The sequence below is a fragment of the Aulonocara sp. 'chitande type north' Nkhata Bay genome, linkage group LG5 (genome assembly GCF_057382095.1).
Source record: "Aulonocara sp. 'chitande type north' Nkhata Bay isolate Kocher_YH1m ecotype deep benthic linkage group LG5, A_spYH_male_GT1.1, whole genome shotgun sequence".
Taxonomy (NCBI): domain Eukaryota; kingdom Metazoa; phylum Chordata; class Actinopteri; order Cichliformes; family Cichlidae; genus Aulonocara; species Aulonocara sp. 'chitande type north' Nkhata Bay.
The window spans coordinates 22,346,558-22,366,119 of NC_141348.1; the positions used below are offsets into that span (position 1 = coordinate 22,346,558).

The window sequence follows — 19,562 nt, forward strand, 5'->3', positions numbered from 1 at the left end:
TGCAGAGAGCTCCATAGTTGACCTAACATAGTGTTCAGGATTGTGAGTCAGTGTCCAGTTGAAATTTGGCTCCGGTGTTTGCAACCACCTGCAAATATTCCTAATCGTATTTGATGTGAAGGCTAGGCTCAGGCTATGCAGCCTGTTATTTTTTTATAAATTCACATATCTGCTTATTTACTGCACTTGTTTTGTTTTTTTAGGAGCAAAGTGGTGAAACACAGATGTTTATTCTGCTTTTATGTTTTTTTGCTATCTGGTCTTAAGATTTACACCCGTGTGCAAGCCTGTTTGGCTATTCACCAACTCCTAAGGGAACAATTTGTCTGTTTCTGCAGATAAATTCTCGACCGCGTCCAGTAGTTAGTTGGCAGTTTTCTGAGGTTTGTTTTTTGTAATCTGCAGTTTTTTGCCAAGCAGGTAGGTTGATTTGTAGAGCTTTAGGAAACAGCACAGTGAGAGCGACCCAAATCAGTAAAGTCTCAGTCTGCAACATCAAAAACAAAGAAAATCTGATTTTCAATTTTTCAATCTGAGTCAAAGTGAGGAGGACTTTTTTTCTGGGGCAAAGAAGACCACTCTGATGTTGGATCTGCTTTGAGTAGTAGCTTTAAATCCAAAGATGGCCTGTAGATAAAAGTATAGCTATGACAAAGACAGTCATTTCACTCTTGTGTTATACTTGTAGTCTCATGTGTAAAACTCATCAGTACACCTTCCCCCGATATGTACCAGGGCAAAGACAATTAACTTCACATCTACTGCCGCAGCTACTTTGTCAAATTATTGATTTTTCCATACCAGACTTGAAAGAGTTTTAGTTTTCATTTCCTGCAGTATTGATACGCTGATTTGAACTGCACTTCCTTGCTCTCTTCTCTCCCCACCGTCGAGTTCGCACGCACACAGACACACATTGCAGTGCCCACACAGCCCAGCCGCCTCTCACTGACTTACTGCCTTGCTGTCTTCTTCTTCATTTTTCTCATCCTCTCAGGTTAAACAGCATTTTTTTTAATAGTATTAGAAAGTGCACTTTAAATCAAACGCAGCTTTTGGCCGTATTATAGCCTTAATATTTTTCTCTTTTAATAAAACTCTAAACCTGCAGCGCTCTTAATGTTGTGGCACTGATTCCCCCTGGTACTTGTTTGAAATACTATTATTGCATCGAAGTATGTAACTCCTTTATTATTGCAACACTTAGTGGAAAGCCGTGTTATCTGCTGCTAGATGCGAGCACATGTAGGAGTGGGCTACGTAAGTAATCAGGCTGCCTTGAAAATTCAACAAAATAAAATATTAGTCTAAGTGTGTGTGTGTGTGAGAGAGAAACAGTTTTCATAAGAAGTGGATGACTAACCTTTCATAACAACCCAATTGTCATGATAAAACAACAAAAAAACCCAAAAATGGTGACACAAAGGTGCTTAAATATTGTGTAATGAGTCCAGTTTGAAGGGTTTTGCCAGATTTGCAAAGAAGCTGTCGTGCTTTATAGGTGTGTAATGTGCATTATTCATCAACGTCAACAACAACCACGTCATGCTGATGCGAGGCAGTGCCATGGTCAGGCTGTAGGATTTGCTGGGACCCTTTTATCACCGATAGCAAACATGAGGTAAACTCACTCCTCGGGCGTCAGTCTGAAAGGATGTCTGTTATATTAATGACTCAAGCTGTGACCTTCTCTCATTTTCTTTTCTCTTTACCAAGTTTCAGATTTCGTAAAGCACGAGGGAGGCAATGTGATAGATTGTCCCAGCATAAGGCAGAATTTGTGAATTTATTTCTTTTATCAGTTTGCTAGATAAATTGCTTTATTTTCCTGTTGTAAACATTGTTGAATTTCAGCTCCAGCCCCAGGGGAAATGTCTTTATTTGTTCGAAATGTTCCCAGTCTTGGTTGCACCAGCAGATATAACCAATATGTAGTCTTTTTTTTTCTTTTTTTTAGCACTAGGCCTCTAACAAATATATTTATTAACATCCATTAAGGCCTTTCCTAGAAACATTGTTTTTCACTGACATCCATTTATTCCGGGATAGAGTGGACACGCATCCAGAGGTCTACACAAACAGACCTCATCCTTTTCTCCAGCCTTTGCTGATACATCACAGTTTGTATCTAGGCTCCACAATGTAATAAGAGTCCTCCGGCTTCATGCCAGCAAACTCTTCCTAACTCGGGTTCAAACAATGAGCGCTGAGCCACAGGCCCAGACGCACCAGCACCGAGGTTATAATTCATAGCACTGTGATTTAGATTCATTTACAAACTTCTAATGCAAAATGTAAATAACAATAACCTCAACATAGGCCTAATTGCAAAAAAAAAAGAGCAGACAGTAGCCTTGACTCTGAGGTAAAAAAATATTTTTAAAAAAATCTCCTGACCTGGTCTGTAGTGGAGAAACAAGCCTGAGGAAATATAGCAGTCAACTGGGAGATTATTTATGTAGCAATTCCTGGCAAACATTTTACACATTTACAGTTAGGTCCATATGTTTTTGGGCAGTGACATATTTTTTTTTCATGCTCTTGTCTCGGTACACTATCACTGTGTATTTTAAAGAGAACAATATGTGATTGAAGTGCAGAGTTTAAGCTATTCTTGAAGTGAGGCCGCAAAACTGACGAGCAGATCTGGAGTTGATCCCAAGTGTTGAAATTGCATTTCATAGCTTCTTACTGGAACTTTCAATATGATGTCCAGTAAGAGAACCAAAGTGAAACTATCATAGAGACAGCAAAAACGAATCAACAGTGGCCAGCTCAGCAGCACCAAAAGGCCTGAAAGACCACAGAAGACAAGTGCATGAAGAATTAACTCCATGGTTTAAAAAAAAAAACAACCCCAACTTCAAATCTAACTAAATTAACACTCTAAACTGTGCATTGTCAAAGTCTGCATTCAAGACATTCCTTCGTGAATGAAGGTTTTATAACAAGGTGCAAACCACTGGTTATTCTCAAGAATAAGAAGGCCAGATTAGACTTTGACAGAAAATATCCAGAAGAGCTTGCACAGATCTCCTAAAAAATAATTTTTGTACAGATGAAACCAGAATGAACTTGGAAGAAAGGATGGGAAGAAAAAAATATGAAGAATGAGAGAAAAGGTTCATGATCTAAAGCACGCCCTAACATCAGACACGGGGGAGGCAATCAGAAAAGGAAGATAAAAAATAGAAGCGCTCTGTGGTATCTAAAGAAATACATGCTAAACAGGCGCTCCTCAGTGGGATTAAAAAAAAAACACAAGTCAAAAAAGCAGAAAACTTGCAGAGACACTCTGTTAGTAAGAATTAAAAAAAAATTTGATAAAATTTGTAAAAGCACAGCAAGAGACAAACTTGACCTACATGTATCGACTAAAGAGTTTTAGCAGGGTCTGATGAGGACCTTGATGAAGGAGGCAATGTTAGAGCATGGGCATGCATGGCTGCCGATGGAAGCGGGTCACTAGTGTTCATTAATGACGTGAGTGCTGATAGAAGTAGGAGGATGAACTGTTAAGTGAACAGGGCTTAAGTCTCTGCTTAGATTTAGGCAAACTCTAAAAGACTGATCACATGTTGTTTCCCAATGCAAAGCAAGAAAAGCACGAGAGAACAGGCCTTAGTGACTGTGTCTAAAAAAAATAGCTGTAATTCCCTAACAGCTAATTACTAAACCCCTTGAATTAAAGCTGAAAATCTGCACTTCAATCACACCTTGATTGTTGGATTTAGGATCCATTGTTGTGGTGTGCAAAGGCAAAAATACAAATACAAAAACCTGTGGAGCTAACTTTATGAGCCACACTGCAAATGCTGCACGCAGTTTTTAAGCAACTGGGTTCTTGCATAAGATTTCCCACATTCAGATGTATGTGTGTAGGCAATGTGGTCTCTCTGATTATGTGCATTGTGTGCTTCTGGGAAAAGAATGGGTCGCTGTTTGGTCTGCTGTTATTAGCCTACACACACTAAACTAGTTGGAATATATTTGGTAAATATCCCTGAAGACATTTCCTTATGTATATGAGGTATTTTGGAGTGTGTGCAATTGCATTTTTAAATATATGAACTGGCTGAAGGAGTGATTTGGCTTTCAGATTAAGATTAGGATTATATCACTCGCTCACAGTCTTTTCTCAATGTGCCAAAGGCCAAGAAACCCACCTTACAGCACTCAGAAAATGTTCTTATTAACAGAGATTTTTGAGCGACTGTGTTGCCACATGACAGAGTCAGGCTAGTGGTTTTCCTTCTGTGTCCATTTTTAGGCATAGTTAGGTTAACAGCTGCTGTCTGCTTAAATACCACAGACATGTATTTACAGCGATATCAATTTCTTACATTTTCATGCAGACTTGTTTGAATTCCCAAATTTCCCCAAAAAGGAAATTTCAGCAACCTTTAGATTTAAATCTGTTACTTTTTATGCAAGAGGATTTCTTCCGACTTTGCTTTTTGATCGTCAGTGTCTCGTTGGAGTCTCAGCCAAGGTTGCTTTAGCACATGGAGGTGAAAAAACATTCTGGAGAATCAGGTCTTGTTGCATAGAGCTCATGCGTCACACTGAGACTTGAAATTTGTACTGGTCTTACGAAAAGGCACTAAAGAATTTCATATAATCTTCTTTAATATGTTCCCCTCGGCAGCATGCTAAGCAGGCTTAATTGTCATTTCCCCCCCTCTGCCGCTGCATACGGCGTGTGCTTCGGTGCTAGTGCGGCAAAGGGATTTGTCTAAACTGACTAAGTTGATAATGATGCATCACACCTTGTGGTTTTCTGCTTCGTCCCTTTTTCTTCTTCTTTAGAAAAAAAAGATTAACCCTTATGATGAAGCGAAGGAGTTCATGACCTCCTCCCCCCCTGAGTTCTAACAGTGAGCGTAGTAGCACAAATAGCAGTCATGGTTGATTACCACACCAGGGCTGAGACATGGTGAAATCTCAGCCAGACATCCAAATAGCTTTTCATTTGATTACTCTGCTTCAACTAATAGGTTCTTGTTCACAATACTACAAAGGCTTGCTGAAATTTGTGGAGTTTTTTTTTCTTCTCAGATTTGACCTGTAAAAATCACAGTCACATTCAGGAGTGTGTTGCCCTGTAAATGAAGCCTCATTTGCCTTTGCAGCTAGCACCAGACTTGAACATATTCCTCGTGATGGCTCTCCTGAGCCTAATGCATGCATGACACACACTTTCATGCATACGAATGTACACGTGGCACAAAATTTACATCCATCCAGAAGGCGGTTGAGTAAGTCTGCACGCACAAGCCAAACTTTGACTTGGATTGTAGATTTTTTTTAAAGGCCTCATTACCTTAATGTAGGTGACAAGTACAGTGGGGGAGATAATTATTTGATCCCCTGCTGAATTTGTAAGTTTGCTCACTTACAAAGAAATGAACACTGTGATTTTTATGGTAGTTTAATTTTACTGGAAAGAGAGAATGTCAATTAAAAATCCAGAGAAAACACATTACGAAAAAGTTCTTTGCATGTCATTGAATGAAATAAGCATTTGAGGCCCTTGCAAAACATGACTTTGTACTTAGTGGAGAAATCCTTGTTGGCAAGCACAGAGGTTAATTTAGTTAGTCTGTAGTTTTGCCCACTCCTCTTTACAGAAACTCTTTAGGTTTCTTGGCTGCTGCTTCATCAGTTGAAGCTTCACCTCTATCCACACGTTTTCTATAGGATTTAAGTCTGGAGACCTTTTTTTCATCATGCCTTTGTTGTCTTGGTGTTATGTTTTTGGTTGATGGTGGAATGCGCTGGAAGACCCATCTACAACCCATTTTGTTTAAGAGGCACAGCTGGAGCCTTTATCTCTTGTTTTGTAACACAGGAACTTTTTCCCTCCCTCTTTCTTCTCCTCCTCTTCCATTACAAAATTCTGAAGTGTTTATGGCTCAGCTGTGGAGGTGGATGAAGAGTTGGCAGACTGCAGCCAAAGAGGCTGATATGCTCATCCCTCAATTTTGGCACTTAGCAGAACCCCCTCAGTTCAGCCCATAGGCCAAGTAAATAAACCCATATCCCATTTCTTTTTCGCTCAACCTCAGTGTTTTCTATATCTATACAAGTTTGTCAGATGCCATTTCTTGAGAGTGAGAAGCGTGTTGCCATGAATCCACTGTGAAATTTTCTATTTATTTTTTGTTGAATTCTGTCAAGACATTTAGCTCCAAGTCGATATCAAACCGGCTGGGTTGGGTTCTTTCCTCAGTGGGTGACTCAGTAAAGATCAAATCCAACTCAAAGTTTTCCAGAGTCTGTGTCAGGGTCAGGACTTGCAGCACACAACTCAAGATGTTAAACTTCCTTGGTTAAATATTAGAAAACATAATGATGACACATATTTTGAGAAGCAAAAATGTTTAAATTAGTGACAGCATCTTAACCTTTGAGAAACTATTGAAGTGTTTCATTTGTGCGAGTACATGCTGTCTTCTGTAGACTAAACTTGGCGTTTGTTTCCCATTAGACATTTCAAAACTCTCTGTAAGTGTTTAAAATGACGTCACTGTGTGTTTACTTCAGCCAGCACGCCCTCCTGGTACTTTTATGCCCCCTGGCAGCTTTCTTAGTTTCAGTTGAATTAGTTTTCTTTTGTATAAAGATTTTATATGATACTTTTCCTGCTTAGTCTCAGTGTATGTGGATGGCATGAGTGACTTAGGTTCGGAAAAGTCAGGGGAAAAACCCAACTCTTATTTCATAAAGACAGTCAGATTCCAGTCTTGTGAGATGAAGCTTGGGTAGCAGGTCTAACAGTCAAATAACAATTGTTTTATTGTATACTTTAAAACAGTTTGCTGTTAGTTATTTTATGGCTCACCTGGTGGTATGGCCACATGCATTGCAATATATTTATAGCTTTAGAGGTTTGCTATTTTTTTAAAAAAAAAGGTGAATTTCTGATTTACCATTTTTTCCCCAACTTGTGCAAGCAGGATAACATGTATCAACAGCTCAGTCCAAAGAAATCTGGTATAAAGAAATGTGCTCAGTGTCATTTTTTCCCCTCAAACACAGTATCACCATCCCATCAGCCTCATCAGCTTCAGCTGTGCTAACACACTAAGCCAGTGGTTCCCAAACTTATTTTGCTAGGCCCCCCTTTGTTTTACAAGAAAAATGTCCCCCCCCGGGGGAGAAACACAAAAAACACATCCTCCAACCACACACACCCATATTTTGCTCAATTGCGGTTTATTTCACACCTCAAACATTTAGTAAACAATTAAGCAAATACAAGTAAACTGCAATAAATTACAGGTAGTAATAAAATAAACTACTAACTCTAACGCTACGTCCGCACCTACACGGGTATTTTTGAAAACACAGCTGTTTCGTCCACATGTAAACGGCGTTTCGAATCACCGAAAACTGAGATTTTTTAAAACTCCTTTTTTTGCTTTTACGTGTGGACGAGGAATACAGAGTTTGTCAAAGGTATGTGCCTTTTTTCACGTCACGCTGTGCGCCACGTTATTGTTTACATGAGATGAATTGCAGAATGGGAGATGGAGACAAAATACTGTTAATCTGACTATCTGCAGGTTTTACACCAGTTACTGTCCCTCTATTTACAAAGGCAGAGGCGTTGCGGTGTGATTATTTTACATGTAGTTGCTTTTTTCCTGTGTAATAATATTCAACATTGCTATCAATACATTTCTCAAAAAATGCCTCTCTGTGCAAAATGGGTTTAAAAACATAAGCAGCTGTGGGATACTGTTTGTCCGTGATTTGAAGAGCCCAACGCCTGATCCCAGTAAGGGAAAACCAATTCTGCAGGGGAGACCTACCTGGCACTTGTGCAGGTGAAACCAAAGGGAAGATATGCTTCACCATATTTTCTAGTCTTTGGCTTGGAAGGAAGTTGGTTTGGAAACATATTCAGCGATGCTTCATCTCCTGCTTTGCGTTTGTGTGGGCGGCCTGTGCTAGCAGTGTCCAAGCCTTGTTTTTTTGTTTTTTCCCCTTTTCATACCGCGCCCCCCCCTGCAATGGCTCTGCCCCCCCCCTTCCAGGGGGCGGGCCCCACACTTTGGGAAGGTCTGCACTAAGCTAAGATGGTGTGCATAGTAAATATTTTACCTACTTAACATCAGCATGTAAGGCTGGCCAAGAAAGCTGATTCTTAGTAAGCTCAGAGTTTGGCCTCAGAAGGTTCTATAACCTATATTAATACTAATAATAATACTAATCTGTATTCTATCTACTGTTGGTCTTATCACAGTGGTGGGTTTACTACACTGAAATTCTCATTTTTTGATTTCTAACTCCACTCTTTGATACATTGTCACTATCCATTTTAAGGAAAGTACTCCTGTGATGTGATTAGCAGTTTCAGGACTGAACCTGAGGACTAGCTGGTGGTTAGTAACTACTGAGGAGGTGCCCCAGGAACTAAATACCTTCACATCTCTTTCTTCCCCCGTTTAATTTGAAGCTATCTAAGATCTACTAATTGGAATGCTGAAATGATGCAATAGCTTCCCAATGGTCATGATGTATGTCGTATCTTGTGGACCTTTATTTTCTGTGAATTTGTCAGTAAGATTAGAAAAGTACTATACATTCACCAGCCTTTTCTTTGCTTCCTCAATTACTTGTTAACTTAAATCAGTACTCAACCAATAATGTGGCAGAAGATCTATACATTGAGGCAAGTAGATTTAGTCAAGGCGACCATCTCTGATATTCGAATTGAGCATCAGCATGAGGAAACCCAAGGGAATTAAGTCACCTTTGTTGGTGGCAGATGTGACTGATCTCACAGTTTTAGAAACTGCTGATCTATTGGGATTTTCCTGCACAACCACAGTATGTAGAAGAGCATGTCTGAAAACACGAGACATTCAATTTTGAAGCAGAGAGGCTAAAGCAGCAAAAGACAGCAAAAGAGGAAAAATGTTGCCTGATCTGACAAATCCTGATTTCATTTGGACAATAAAGTCAGAATTGGTCAAAAGCAACATGAAAGCACTGATTCATCATGAATTGGTAGCAATAGTGCACTTTGGTGATGGTGTAATAGTGTGGGGGACATCATATTGGCACACTCTCCGCCCCAACTGATCATTGTTTAAACAACAGAGCCGACATGAGTGTTGTCCATGCCTTCGTGACCATAGAGCACCTTTGGGATGTGATGGAATGGGACATTAGCTTAATGGATGTGTAGCCACCAAAGTGCAGGAGCAGCGTGATGCTATCATGTCAATATGGACCAACATCTCTAAGAAATGTTTTCAGGACCTTGTTGAATCTAGGCCATGATGAATTAAGGCAGTTTTAAAAGCAAAATGGGTCTAAACCAATGCTAGCAAGGTATAACTTGCTAGCATTGGTTTAACCAATGCTAGCAAGGGGCGATCGTGGCTCAAGAGTTGGGAGTTCGCCTTGTAATCGGAAGGTTGCCGGTTCGAGCCCCGCCTCGGGCAGTCTTGGTCGTTGTGTCCTTGGGCAAGACACTTCACCCATTGCCTACTGGTGGTGGTCAGAGGGCCCGGTGGCGGCAGTGTCCGGCAGCCTCGCCTCTGTCAGTGTGCCCCAGGGTGGCTGTGGCTACAATGTAGCTTGCCATCACCAGTGTGTGAATGGGTGGATGACTGGATATGTAAAGCGCTTTGGGGTCCTTAGGGACTAGTAAAGCGCTATATAAATACAGGCCATTTACCATTTACCTAATGAAGTGGCCAGTGATTGTACAAATATTAGTCCATAATGTCTATACCAGTGTTTACACTGGTTTTCAAAAATGAGGTACATTTATACACTAGTCCCAGCATAACTACGTCACTTGGGGTTCTTCATAGGCTGATGAAGTATCTAAATAGTTAAAAAAGAACCACAATGGTCTCTAGTTTCTACAGTGTAGACAGAACAAAAGTAGGTGCCAAATGCAACAGTTAGAGCCCTTAAACAGTTCCTGTATTCTTAAGGACCCTTTAAACAACTAACTTTGAAACTTCCTGCTGTTCAGAGTCCTTTCAGCCCCACTGTTGACAGTACTTTAAGTCTGCCTTCATCTCAACCGCTGCTGAGCAGTGTGTGATGAGGCCATAGTCTCAGTGTCTGCTGGAGCTTTGTCCTGGTTGATCTCAGAGGGCAGACTTCCAACTTATTTATAGCTCTGCTGTGGGTGTCTGAGGAAATGCTGCAGTGACTGGGGGCAAGGCTTGTGTTTGCCTTAGTATAGGTCTCTTCCTCCCAAGCAGACAGAGCTCATCTTAGAGGGCTCGCGGGCAGCGGCGGGGTGCAGAGGGCAGTGGGTTATAAACCGTCCCAAATGGCGACAATTCAAAACATTTTCCCGCAGCCTCCGCTTTAGTAAGCACACAGGCAGCTCATTGATAGCAAGTGTTACATTCCTCCATCCCATCTCAATATCCCTGCCCAGCTCAGTGTGCTCTCTGATCTTCAGGCCTGTCCTGAAAGCTGAGATCACTTCCCCCAAGGAGTTGTAGCTCACTGCCCACTCTCCATTTCCTCTCGCATTGATGCCGTACATCTAATTTGTTCTCTTATATCATCATTCGGCCTATCCATCTGTTGACCTCATTTATTTGCTTTTCAGTTAAAGCTGTCCTTGGATCCCTTTAAACCCCGACTTTTAACCATATTAATTCAGATCGTGCCAGCAGCAGACTGCTTTCACAGCTAACAGTAAAGTGGTTGTCACTGGCAGCTGTCTTCTATCTTCTATGACTAAACAGTTTTACCTCAGTTCACATGCAAGTAAACCTGCATATTCAAAATACGATTGATTCTTTTTCTTGATCTCGCCAAAATTAAGTATTTTGTCATTACTTGTCATTGCCTGCTATTTAGATTGGGTAGCCCAGGACTTACTTTAATGGTTTCCCTTTGCCCATCCCAGACTGAGCTTCACTTTTCCTTAGCTAACCTCTTGACCTACTTCTTATTTTCCCTGATATGATTCTGTCAGCAGCCGCTTGCAGCTGAGCCTGAGGTGCTTGTTAACTCCCCCCACAGCCATTTTGAAAGCGGAGTTCACAGCAGAGCGTGTCAGCATCTACATAAACAATAGACAATAGACAGATACACCACAACTGCTGCCTGCTCTGGCTGGTGCTGATATCCCTAAACAAACAAACAAAAAAACATGATCGCACACACCGAAGAAGAGGGAAGAGAAGCAAAGAGGAAACCCTTTAACACAAGCTTGGTTGCATTTCATGAATAATTCAAAACCTTGTGACTTCTGAGAGAGAGAAAAAAAAAGGCGACCCTTTACACACTCATACACACACACACACACACACACACACACACACACGGTGATCACAGTGGTACAGAGCGGAGGATAAGTGGGGAGCGTGTGAATGTGCGCAGCAATATGTCAGGTTGAATTCATGGTTTTTAGGTTGAGCCCCATTTGAAGATTCCTTTCACTGCTGGAGTTGAAGAGTAGCTTTACATGTAGATGCCGTCATCCTGTTTATCCTTCTTCATCCCATAAGCCACTCCTATGCTATCCTACACTCCCCCACGTCCTGTTCGTCATGCTCTCTATCTGACTAAGTTGTAGCTCTGGTAAAAATGCCCATTTCTGGCCTCGCATTCTGACCCAAAGAGGCTGACTCGTCTGCACAATGGCGTTACATAATCGTCTATACAACACACTTTTTAAGATAACACTGAAAATGTAAATCATCAGTCGTGCCGCGGGACTGAGGTGGGTGGATCGCTTCAGTGAGGCGATGCTGTCAAAGATGTTGGAAGAATCACCCTCAGACCACTATATTCGAAATAATGACAGGAAGAAATAAAGGAGTCTATTAGAAAAACAAACTTTGAACTCAAATGATGGAAAAACACCAGCCTCGTGATGGATATTTAAACACTGAATATCCACAAAAACAGACAAATTTTAAAGTGTCGGTTTGTTCCATTTAAATGCCATGAAAGACTTTTGCAAAATGGTAAAAACAACACTTCTCGGTCATGTATTAAGCTAAATCTTAGTATATTATTTACCGTATGGTCCCATCTTACTACAATGCATGAAATCGCCATCTGTGTGTTTGTTTCTTTGTTCACAAACTCCTCCTAGACCATCAGGAGCTGAGCAACCAAACCTGGCATGCAGGTTTATCTTTGGTCCTTGAAGGTTGTTATCTATATCAGATCTTACAGTGCCATCAATTTGCCTAGCAACAGTTTGAAAATGGCCTGTTTTTAGAGTTTATGCACCCGTAACATCTTATAAAATTATCATCTGATGTAAGATCTAATTTAAACCTAGAAAAGCTGAGTTATGCATGCATATTGTTGATACTCTAATGCCATCACTTTGCCTGGCAAACACCTAACAATGTGCTAAAATGACCCGTTTTTACCCTTTAGACACCTACAGCACCTTGCGAAAGCATCCTATCATTTTAATTTCACAACAGTAACATCTCATTTATATCCTCAAAAGCTGAATGATACATGCTTAGCAACCACCTAGCAACGGGCTAAAATGACCCATTTGTAGCATATAAACAACATCTACTGTCTCTATTTTTGTACTTTTCTCAGTGTGATAAAGTGCCAACAGCACAAACAAGCCAAACAATACTCTAACATGGGCATTACTAGTTAGTTAACAAAAATGTCTGTAATTCTACCTTTTTTATTACCATGTTAAGCAGTTTATTATATCTTTAAATATAACTAGAAAATTATATTTCGTTTGTAACATAATAAAAAAACCGTTTTAGTTAAACGTACTATTAAAATGAATAAATTTTTTGGGGGGGAATCAAGTAATTATATTAGTTACCAGTATGCCAGTAACTGTAATATAATTAGAGGAATATGTTGTTTGGTTCAAAGTCATCTTAGTCTCTCCGTCTTCAGCGTGGTCTGGTATGTCTTAGCTTAGCACTGTGGCTTGGGTTGTGCAGCTGCAAGCATAGACTGTATATAAAAGTCTAGTTTATGTATACAGTCTTTGTTCAGAAGAGGAGACTTCAGCCTTCTGGTATCAACAAAGTAATCTTAGCTAAGCTAGCCGGTTGCCTGCTAACAGCTTGCGTTCACATATCTGCTGGGATTTTTGAACCTTGTGAAGCGAGTACTTATAAGATGTTGCTGCATGTGGTCATAATGGCAAATGTTAAGCTAGCTGCTGACAGACAGTAAATACCATAGACTCTGATAAACATCCACAGATCGTAGGCTGCTGTCTGTAAAACCACAAAAAAGCATCACTTCTGTATGATTTCCTTACAGTTAGGTAGAGCAACTGAAACGTACACATGTTAAGTAATGTAGGAATTACTCTTTCTGATGACGAATGATTTAAAAAGAAACAATTTAGCAATTTATTTTGCAGTGATTACCTTATGGGAACTTATCAAACACTGGCAATAATAAATAACATCTGCTCTGTATAAAACACAGCTTTACAAGAGGACGTGAACAAAGAGTGCTCGGGACAATGTGAAGAGCAGTCCATGTCAGAGTATTCATTAATCCCTGCCTTTATTTACACTTCAGTGACAGCTGAATACACGTTGAATGAAATATGGTTAAAAAGCTTAGGTCAGTGTTTACGTTTTCCTACTAAGTTTGTAAAATCTTGGAGACCGAGATTATTTCTTCCATTTGTTTTAACGTATTTTCAAAGCCAAAGACTTTGTACTCCATCGTCTGTCTTTTGGTCACCGCTCAACAGTAAGTCCTGCTCGTCCAAAACCAAAGCTGAATGACTCAGCTTTGTTGCTTCTCTGTGTGTATATGTGTTGTTAAAGTGTTCATGTGCTGCACAGAGAGGACTTGAATTAATGTGGCTTTGAATATGCGCTGCCATTTGGCTGTGGCTAGAGTGGGCAGTTTTTCCTCGCCCTGGAAGTTTGGACTGAAGGGGGGTAATAGAGGGAGGGTAATTCAGTGAACAGGATGTTCTTTGATATCCTCCAGACTAGCTGCTTCTTTGCCACCGGCTTGCAAATACTGACCTGGATATTTAGGTGCAGCAAGTTTATGCAAAGCTGCTTCCAGGCTTGCTTCAGTGCTCATTTTGCTTTTCTTGTGTGTGTATCCATTCTCTATTGCCCTCCGTCATGTAACAACGTTCCAAAACCTAATTAGGGCCAGTGTGAGCTTCTATTGACTCACAACAGACACCGCTTCCTAATGAGACCTCAGGAATAAAGATCATTGACAAAAAAAGAGAGCTGCTTTTATTTTTCTCCCAGAAATCCTTTTAGTCTTACTTTCTTTTTCTATCTCTTTTTAGCCCCAAGGACCTGCAGCCCAAAGCAGTTTGTGTGCAAAGATGGGGTAACGTGCATCTCAAAGGGCTGGCGCTGCGATCGGGAGAAGGACTGCCCGGACGGCTCTGACGAAGAGCCTGATGTTTGTAAGTCTTTCAAAAAATAATGAGTTTAAAGGCTCAAATATGCTGTATCCAAATAAATCATCAGGTTATTGAGCATGCTGCATCTCACTTATTCAGCAGAATAAACTATCTGGCAGTTAATCATTCAGAGACAGATAACTGTTGTCCTGAGAAGAGACATTAAAGACTAGTTATGTTGCTTCTCTTTCTTGTTGTATAATAGAGTCCAGAGTGAATCATTCTGTGCTCAGGTTACTGCTTATCACATTTGATAAGAATAAGGGTGTGTTTGAGGCAGGTTAAGACAGGGAGCATTTTCACTAAATCAGTTAAAAATGCAGTGTTATGCAGACCTTACATTTTATTCAATCTCAAATTAAAAATGCGAGCTCACTTGGTCTAAAGAACATCTTCAGCTCCTCATCTTTTGGCAATGTGTGAATTATGCACGTAACCAACGGTCACCAAGTGTGAAATTGGCTTGGAAATTGATCAGAACCTGCATGGGTAGATTTGTAAAATGTATCTTCCTCTGTATCCGGGGTATGCCAATATAATACTGCAGCGTTTGTTCTCTCAAACACGCTCTAACAGCAGTTGTTGACTAAAAGACCGAGATTGATGCACTTTTCGATTTATTTGGCTAACCACCGCCAGACGAGAGAAAACAATGGGATGTTCTATCAGCAAATGAGAGGAGGTCGTTCTGCCGTTGAGTAGCTCTGTCACGGCCAATTAGAAGATCTACAAAGTTTGTTTTTCCCTGGTAAATGTGATTTTCCACTAACACTCAGACCCACAGAGGACACAGTCGTGACACGAAACCAAACAGAAAGTGCTAAAAAAACAAGAAAAAAAAAGAAAAAAAAAAGACAGCTCTTGTTTCAAAGTCCTCAACTAGATGTTGAGATGCTTTGAGGCCGAATCCCTGGGGTGAGGATGAAAGTAGCAGTGTCTTTTTGGTCATCCTCTGAGACTAAAATGCCTGTAGTTATCTAAGAGGACAGAGGGCTCCGGGTGGGTTGGGGAGTGGTATGTGTCTGTGTATGTGTGTGTTTTTGGAGGGGCTGACCTGGGAGAGAGAGAGAGCAACTGTGTGGACAGAGAACTGTAGCTGCAGTCTAGACGCATGAGGCTGTATGAGAGCAGGTCTGGAAGTCATTAGAGACTCGCCCAGAGCAATGGAGAAACCTGCTGTTTTTCACAACCTGCCTAGGCCAAACACACACACACACACACACACACACACACACACACACACACACACACACACACACACACACACACCCTCCCCGCTTCTCATCTTGGCCTTTCTTCTTCTGTGTCTATCTGGGACAGGAAGAAGTGATTTGATCCTCTGTTTCTTGCTACTCCATCTATCGTATGCCAAACCTCTCAACAGCAGCAGTCATAGGACCTATTGCCTCCAGGGACCCGATTTTATACAGTCAGGGAGGAAAACTCTAGAAGTGAAGCAAGGTCAGAAAATAAACAGGTGGTTAAACCATCTGGCACAGGAGGCTTTAATTGGGATCGTGAATTTCTTTTATGCTCAGTTAATGCTATCCTTGCCGTAATCAAAATATACCAGCAATCAGGTTTTCCAAATCTCAAGAAAACACCCAAACCAACAATGAACGGATGCTATCGGCATGTAGTCACAAACAAACATAATTAGTAGCCACATGCAACATTAAGAGGTTAGGACTAATGTCTCACAGCAAGAAGGTCCCGGGCTTGAATTCACAAGCTGCTCGGGCCGTCCTGGGTGTCCATATTCTCCCAGTGCCGGCGTGGGTTTCGCCAGAGGCTCTCGGTCTTCCTCCCACAGTCAAAAGCCATGCAGGTTATGTTAATTGGTAATTCTAAATTGGCCGTAGGTGTGAACATGAACACGAAAGGTTGTCTGTCAGTATGTGTTATAGTCGTACGACAGGCTGGTGACCCGTGCTCTCACCCCATGGCACCTGGGAAAGGCTCCAGCTTCACCATGACCCTGAAATGGATAAGTGATAACAAACAAATTGTTTTTCCTCCGTTTATGAAATTTGACAAAAGCATGGGAGCTTAAATATGCTGTGAGTCTGTAACCCCAATAGGCATGGAAGCAATACTGGGCTTTGCAGCTGATGTTGATACAAGCCACATTTTCCTCCTTCACACACACATTCATACAGCGCTTTAATCTGTGCCTTTAAATACTTTCTATTTAACTATCACGCGCACACATTGACACTCCGATAGATGCCTCGGGGGCAATTTGAGTTCAGTATCTTGCCTTAGGATACATCAATCTTTAGACTGGATGAGCTGGGGCTCAAACTGCAGATCTTCCGAAGCCACAGGCAATATATGAGCTAGTTTTACGTTAAGATGGTCAAAATTTTTAAGTAAGAGTAAAAATAAGGATGAGCGACACTGCGAAGGTCTTGCCTAACTCTGAAACTCGTCTGCTTAGTTGTGATGCATACTCTACATGTGCCGCATACAACACTGAGAGTCTGAGCCGCTCCCCTGCTGGATGGTCTCTGCGATGAAGCAATTTTTAATTTGCTGCAGTACATTAAATTTTAAATGACGGCATAACGGCCAACATAACCTAACCGCCTAAAAAGCTGCTCTAAACCAGAGTTTTCAGAGAATATGACAAGAGATAATAATGGACAGCAAAAACATCATATACTGACAAACCTGCGTTTTTATTGTTTTGATTAAAAGTGCTCTTTGTTGAGGGCCTTTTGCAGATGCTTCTGGTTGAAAGATGCATGAGGTAGTTTATTTATTCACTCATGTGGACGGAGCTTCACAGTGGGCTTTGTTGAGGTGTTGGCTATTGCCAGTGAAGTCAGCCACTGTCCAGTGCAGCTGCTTTGCCCTGCTGCGTAACCCCTACAATGCTGTTCTTTGTACTCCGGGGCGCTGGGTCAGACTGGCATAGAGGGATACTGAATGAGTAAAACAAAAATAAAATGGTCTTCTGGGCGTGAGGCCTTTATATAGAACTTTGAACTACATTTCTAGTCAATGAACAGTTAAAAGCCAAAAGATGAATATTAGTGTGGTCCGCAGCCTTCAGGTAGGGTGTCAATTCCTGCCTCGATAACACAGGAAGAGCGTGATGCTGAAATGATGGCCCTCCCTGTAGCCTCTAAGTGCATTTTTAGACTGACATTTCCTGTCTAGTCTGCAATTAGCTTTTTAGGAGATGAAACATATTTGTAACAGCCACTTTTAGAGTGGGAAAACAACTGATGTAGTGGAGCATCTCACTGATGCCTATCAGAAGAAATGAAAGACTGTCGTGAAAATAAAATCTAGTAAGTTTCATCTTTAACCTTGGAAGGTAAAAGCGGTTATAATCTGCTGATATACAGTTGACTGTTGTATAAGACAGCAGTTATAAAAGGAGCAACAACCAAGGTCATATTAAAGCCATTAAATTAGATAATCCTAGGTTAGTATAAGTGTCTGTTGTTCCTACAAGGATTAGGTATAAGTACTTCCCCTTTTTTACACACATTTTTACCTCTCATAATAACAATTTTAATTATTAACTAAAGAAGATGAGGAAAATAGGTTTCAAAGACCATGGATCCATGCCAAATGAGTGCAGCAACATAATTAGACAACACTTTAACCGACTCAGTAAATCTGATTCTCGCAGTTGGAGGAAATTTAAGTTGTAATGCAGACACGCGTGACAAAGAGGACTCATAGTAGTAATAGTTAAAAAAAGGTGTAAACGTGACATCTGGAATCTCTTATTGTTTGTGTGTTACTGTACCTATAAATGCATTCAACAGATAGAGAGTATCACTAGAGCTGATCTGAAGAGCACTTGTAGCATTTATATTCGTAGGTTTCATTTATATGGAGCTTTTTTCACGCTTTTACTATGCAATCAAATAGAAAATGTTTGCAATTATAAAAACTGAGCAAAAGCTAAAATTCAAAAAACTGTATAAATGTATTTACTGTTATTAAAACAAATCTAAACATTTTGTTTTTCAAGTTTAAAAGTTGTTAATGAATCTAAAACATGCAGTTCAGTGGAATCTGAAGGATTTCAGTCATGGCTCTTAGCCATAGGTATGTAGTTAATAGGTAATTCTAACACAATTATTTTGCATCATGACCAGGTATCTTACCTGACTACAGCTGCTAGATTTAATTGACATTACACGTCTCTGCTTGACACGTTGCTGCTAGTCTAGTCTGTGTGTATGCGCAGTAAACTGTTACCATGGTTGAGACTCACTGATAGACTTGCTTTGCATCTTTTAGTGTAGGTTATGCCTGTGAAATTAACCTCAAAAGCAAGTAAACCCCTTTGCTTGGATTTGCAAGCAGAACTTTTGGATTCACATTTTATTGCCTAGTCTAAGATAACTCTTGTTTCATTGCATTACAAAAGACTCCAGTGTAACTCCTGAGGGAAATTTCCTGCTCCTTACCTTTTATATATTCTACTGATGTCGTTTTCCCTGCCATATGCCCCATAGGTTTCTCAAAATTCACTGATATTATTCTGCAAAATAACATTGTGTGTTATATTTAAAGTTTCCTATATTTAAGAATAAACTCTGCAAGGATTCAAACCATTCCCTTTTCAGTTATTTTTAAAAATATTTCCAATATGTATGGCTACATTCGTATTATCTTTCAAGGGTTGTGTAAAAGTTCAAATTAATAAGTCTTATATTTGATTTTTAAGCAGTCCATAGGTGTAAAAAAAAAAATCTAAAAATGTGCAATACATGTTGTATATACATGATGCATATCAAAAAATGTAAACATCTTATAGTTATAGGTAAAATGACCCAAATGCTCCAAAAACAGGCAAAAGGTAACTGAACACCATTTTCTTACAGGCAGCAAAAAGTCCAAAAAACAAAGTTGATAAATCCACGTTTCCAAAGGAAACGGCAAACGTAATCTCTGTAAAGGCAGAGTGGTTACAATGAGGGAAAAAAAGACACAAAGTAACAGGGGAAAACTAAACACGGGTGGACATAATCAAGGTAAAGAGCGGACAGTAAATATATCTAAAGAAAAGACACCAGAGACAAACCCTGTAATGTAAAAACAGGAAGTAACAAATTGAACACAGAGGGTAAAGTCACAGACAGGATACAGGGACACTAAAATCCCAATGGCCACAACAAAACGTGTACATAGCCATTCGTTCGTC

General features: G+C 40.3%; 1 protein-coding gene across 2 annotated transcripts in view; it reads left to right on the forward strand.

Annotated features, from left to right (window-relative positions):
- The window catches only part of lrp1aa (low density lipoprotein receptor-related protein 1Aa), a 102,003-nt gene that overhangs the window by 4,733 nt on the left and 77,708 nt on the right, over nt 1–19,562 (forward strand). For both annotated transcript variants that reach the window (XM_086292174.1, XM_086292175.1), the window contains exon 2: nt 14,270–14,392. In XM_086292174.1, the coding sequence (XP_086148300.1) occupies nt 14,270–14,392 (123 nt within the window). The remainder of the gene's footprint in view (nt 1–14,269; nt 14,393–19,562) is intronic.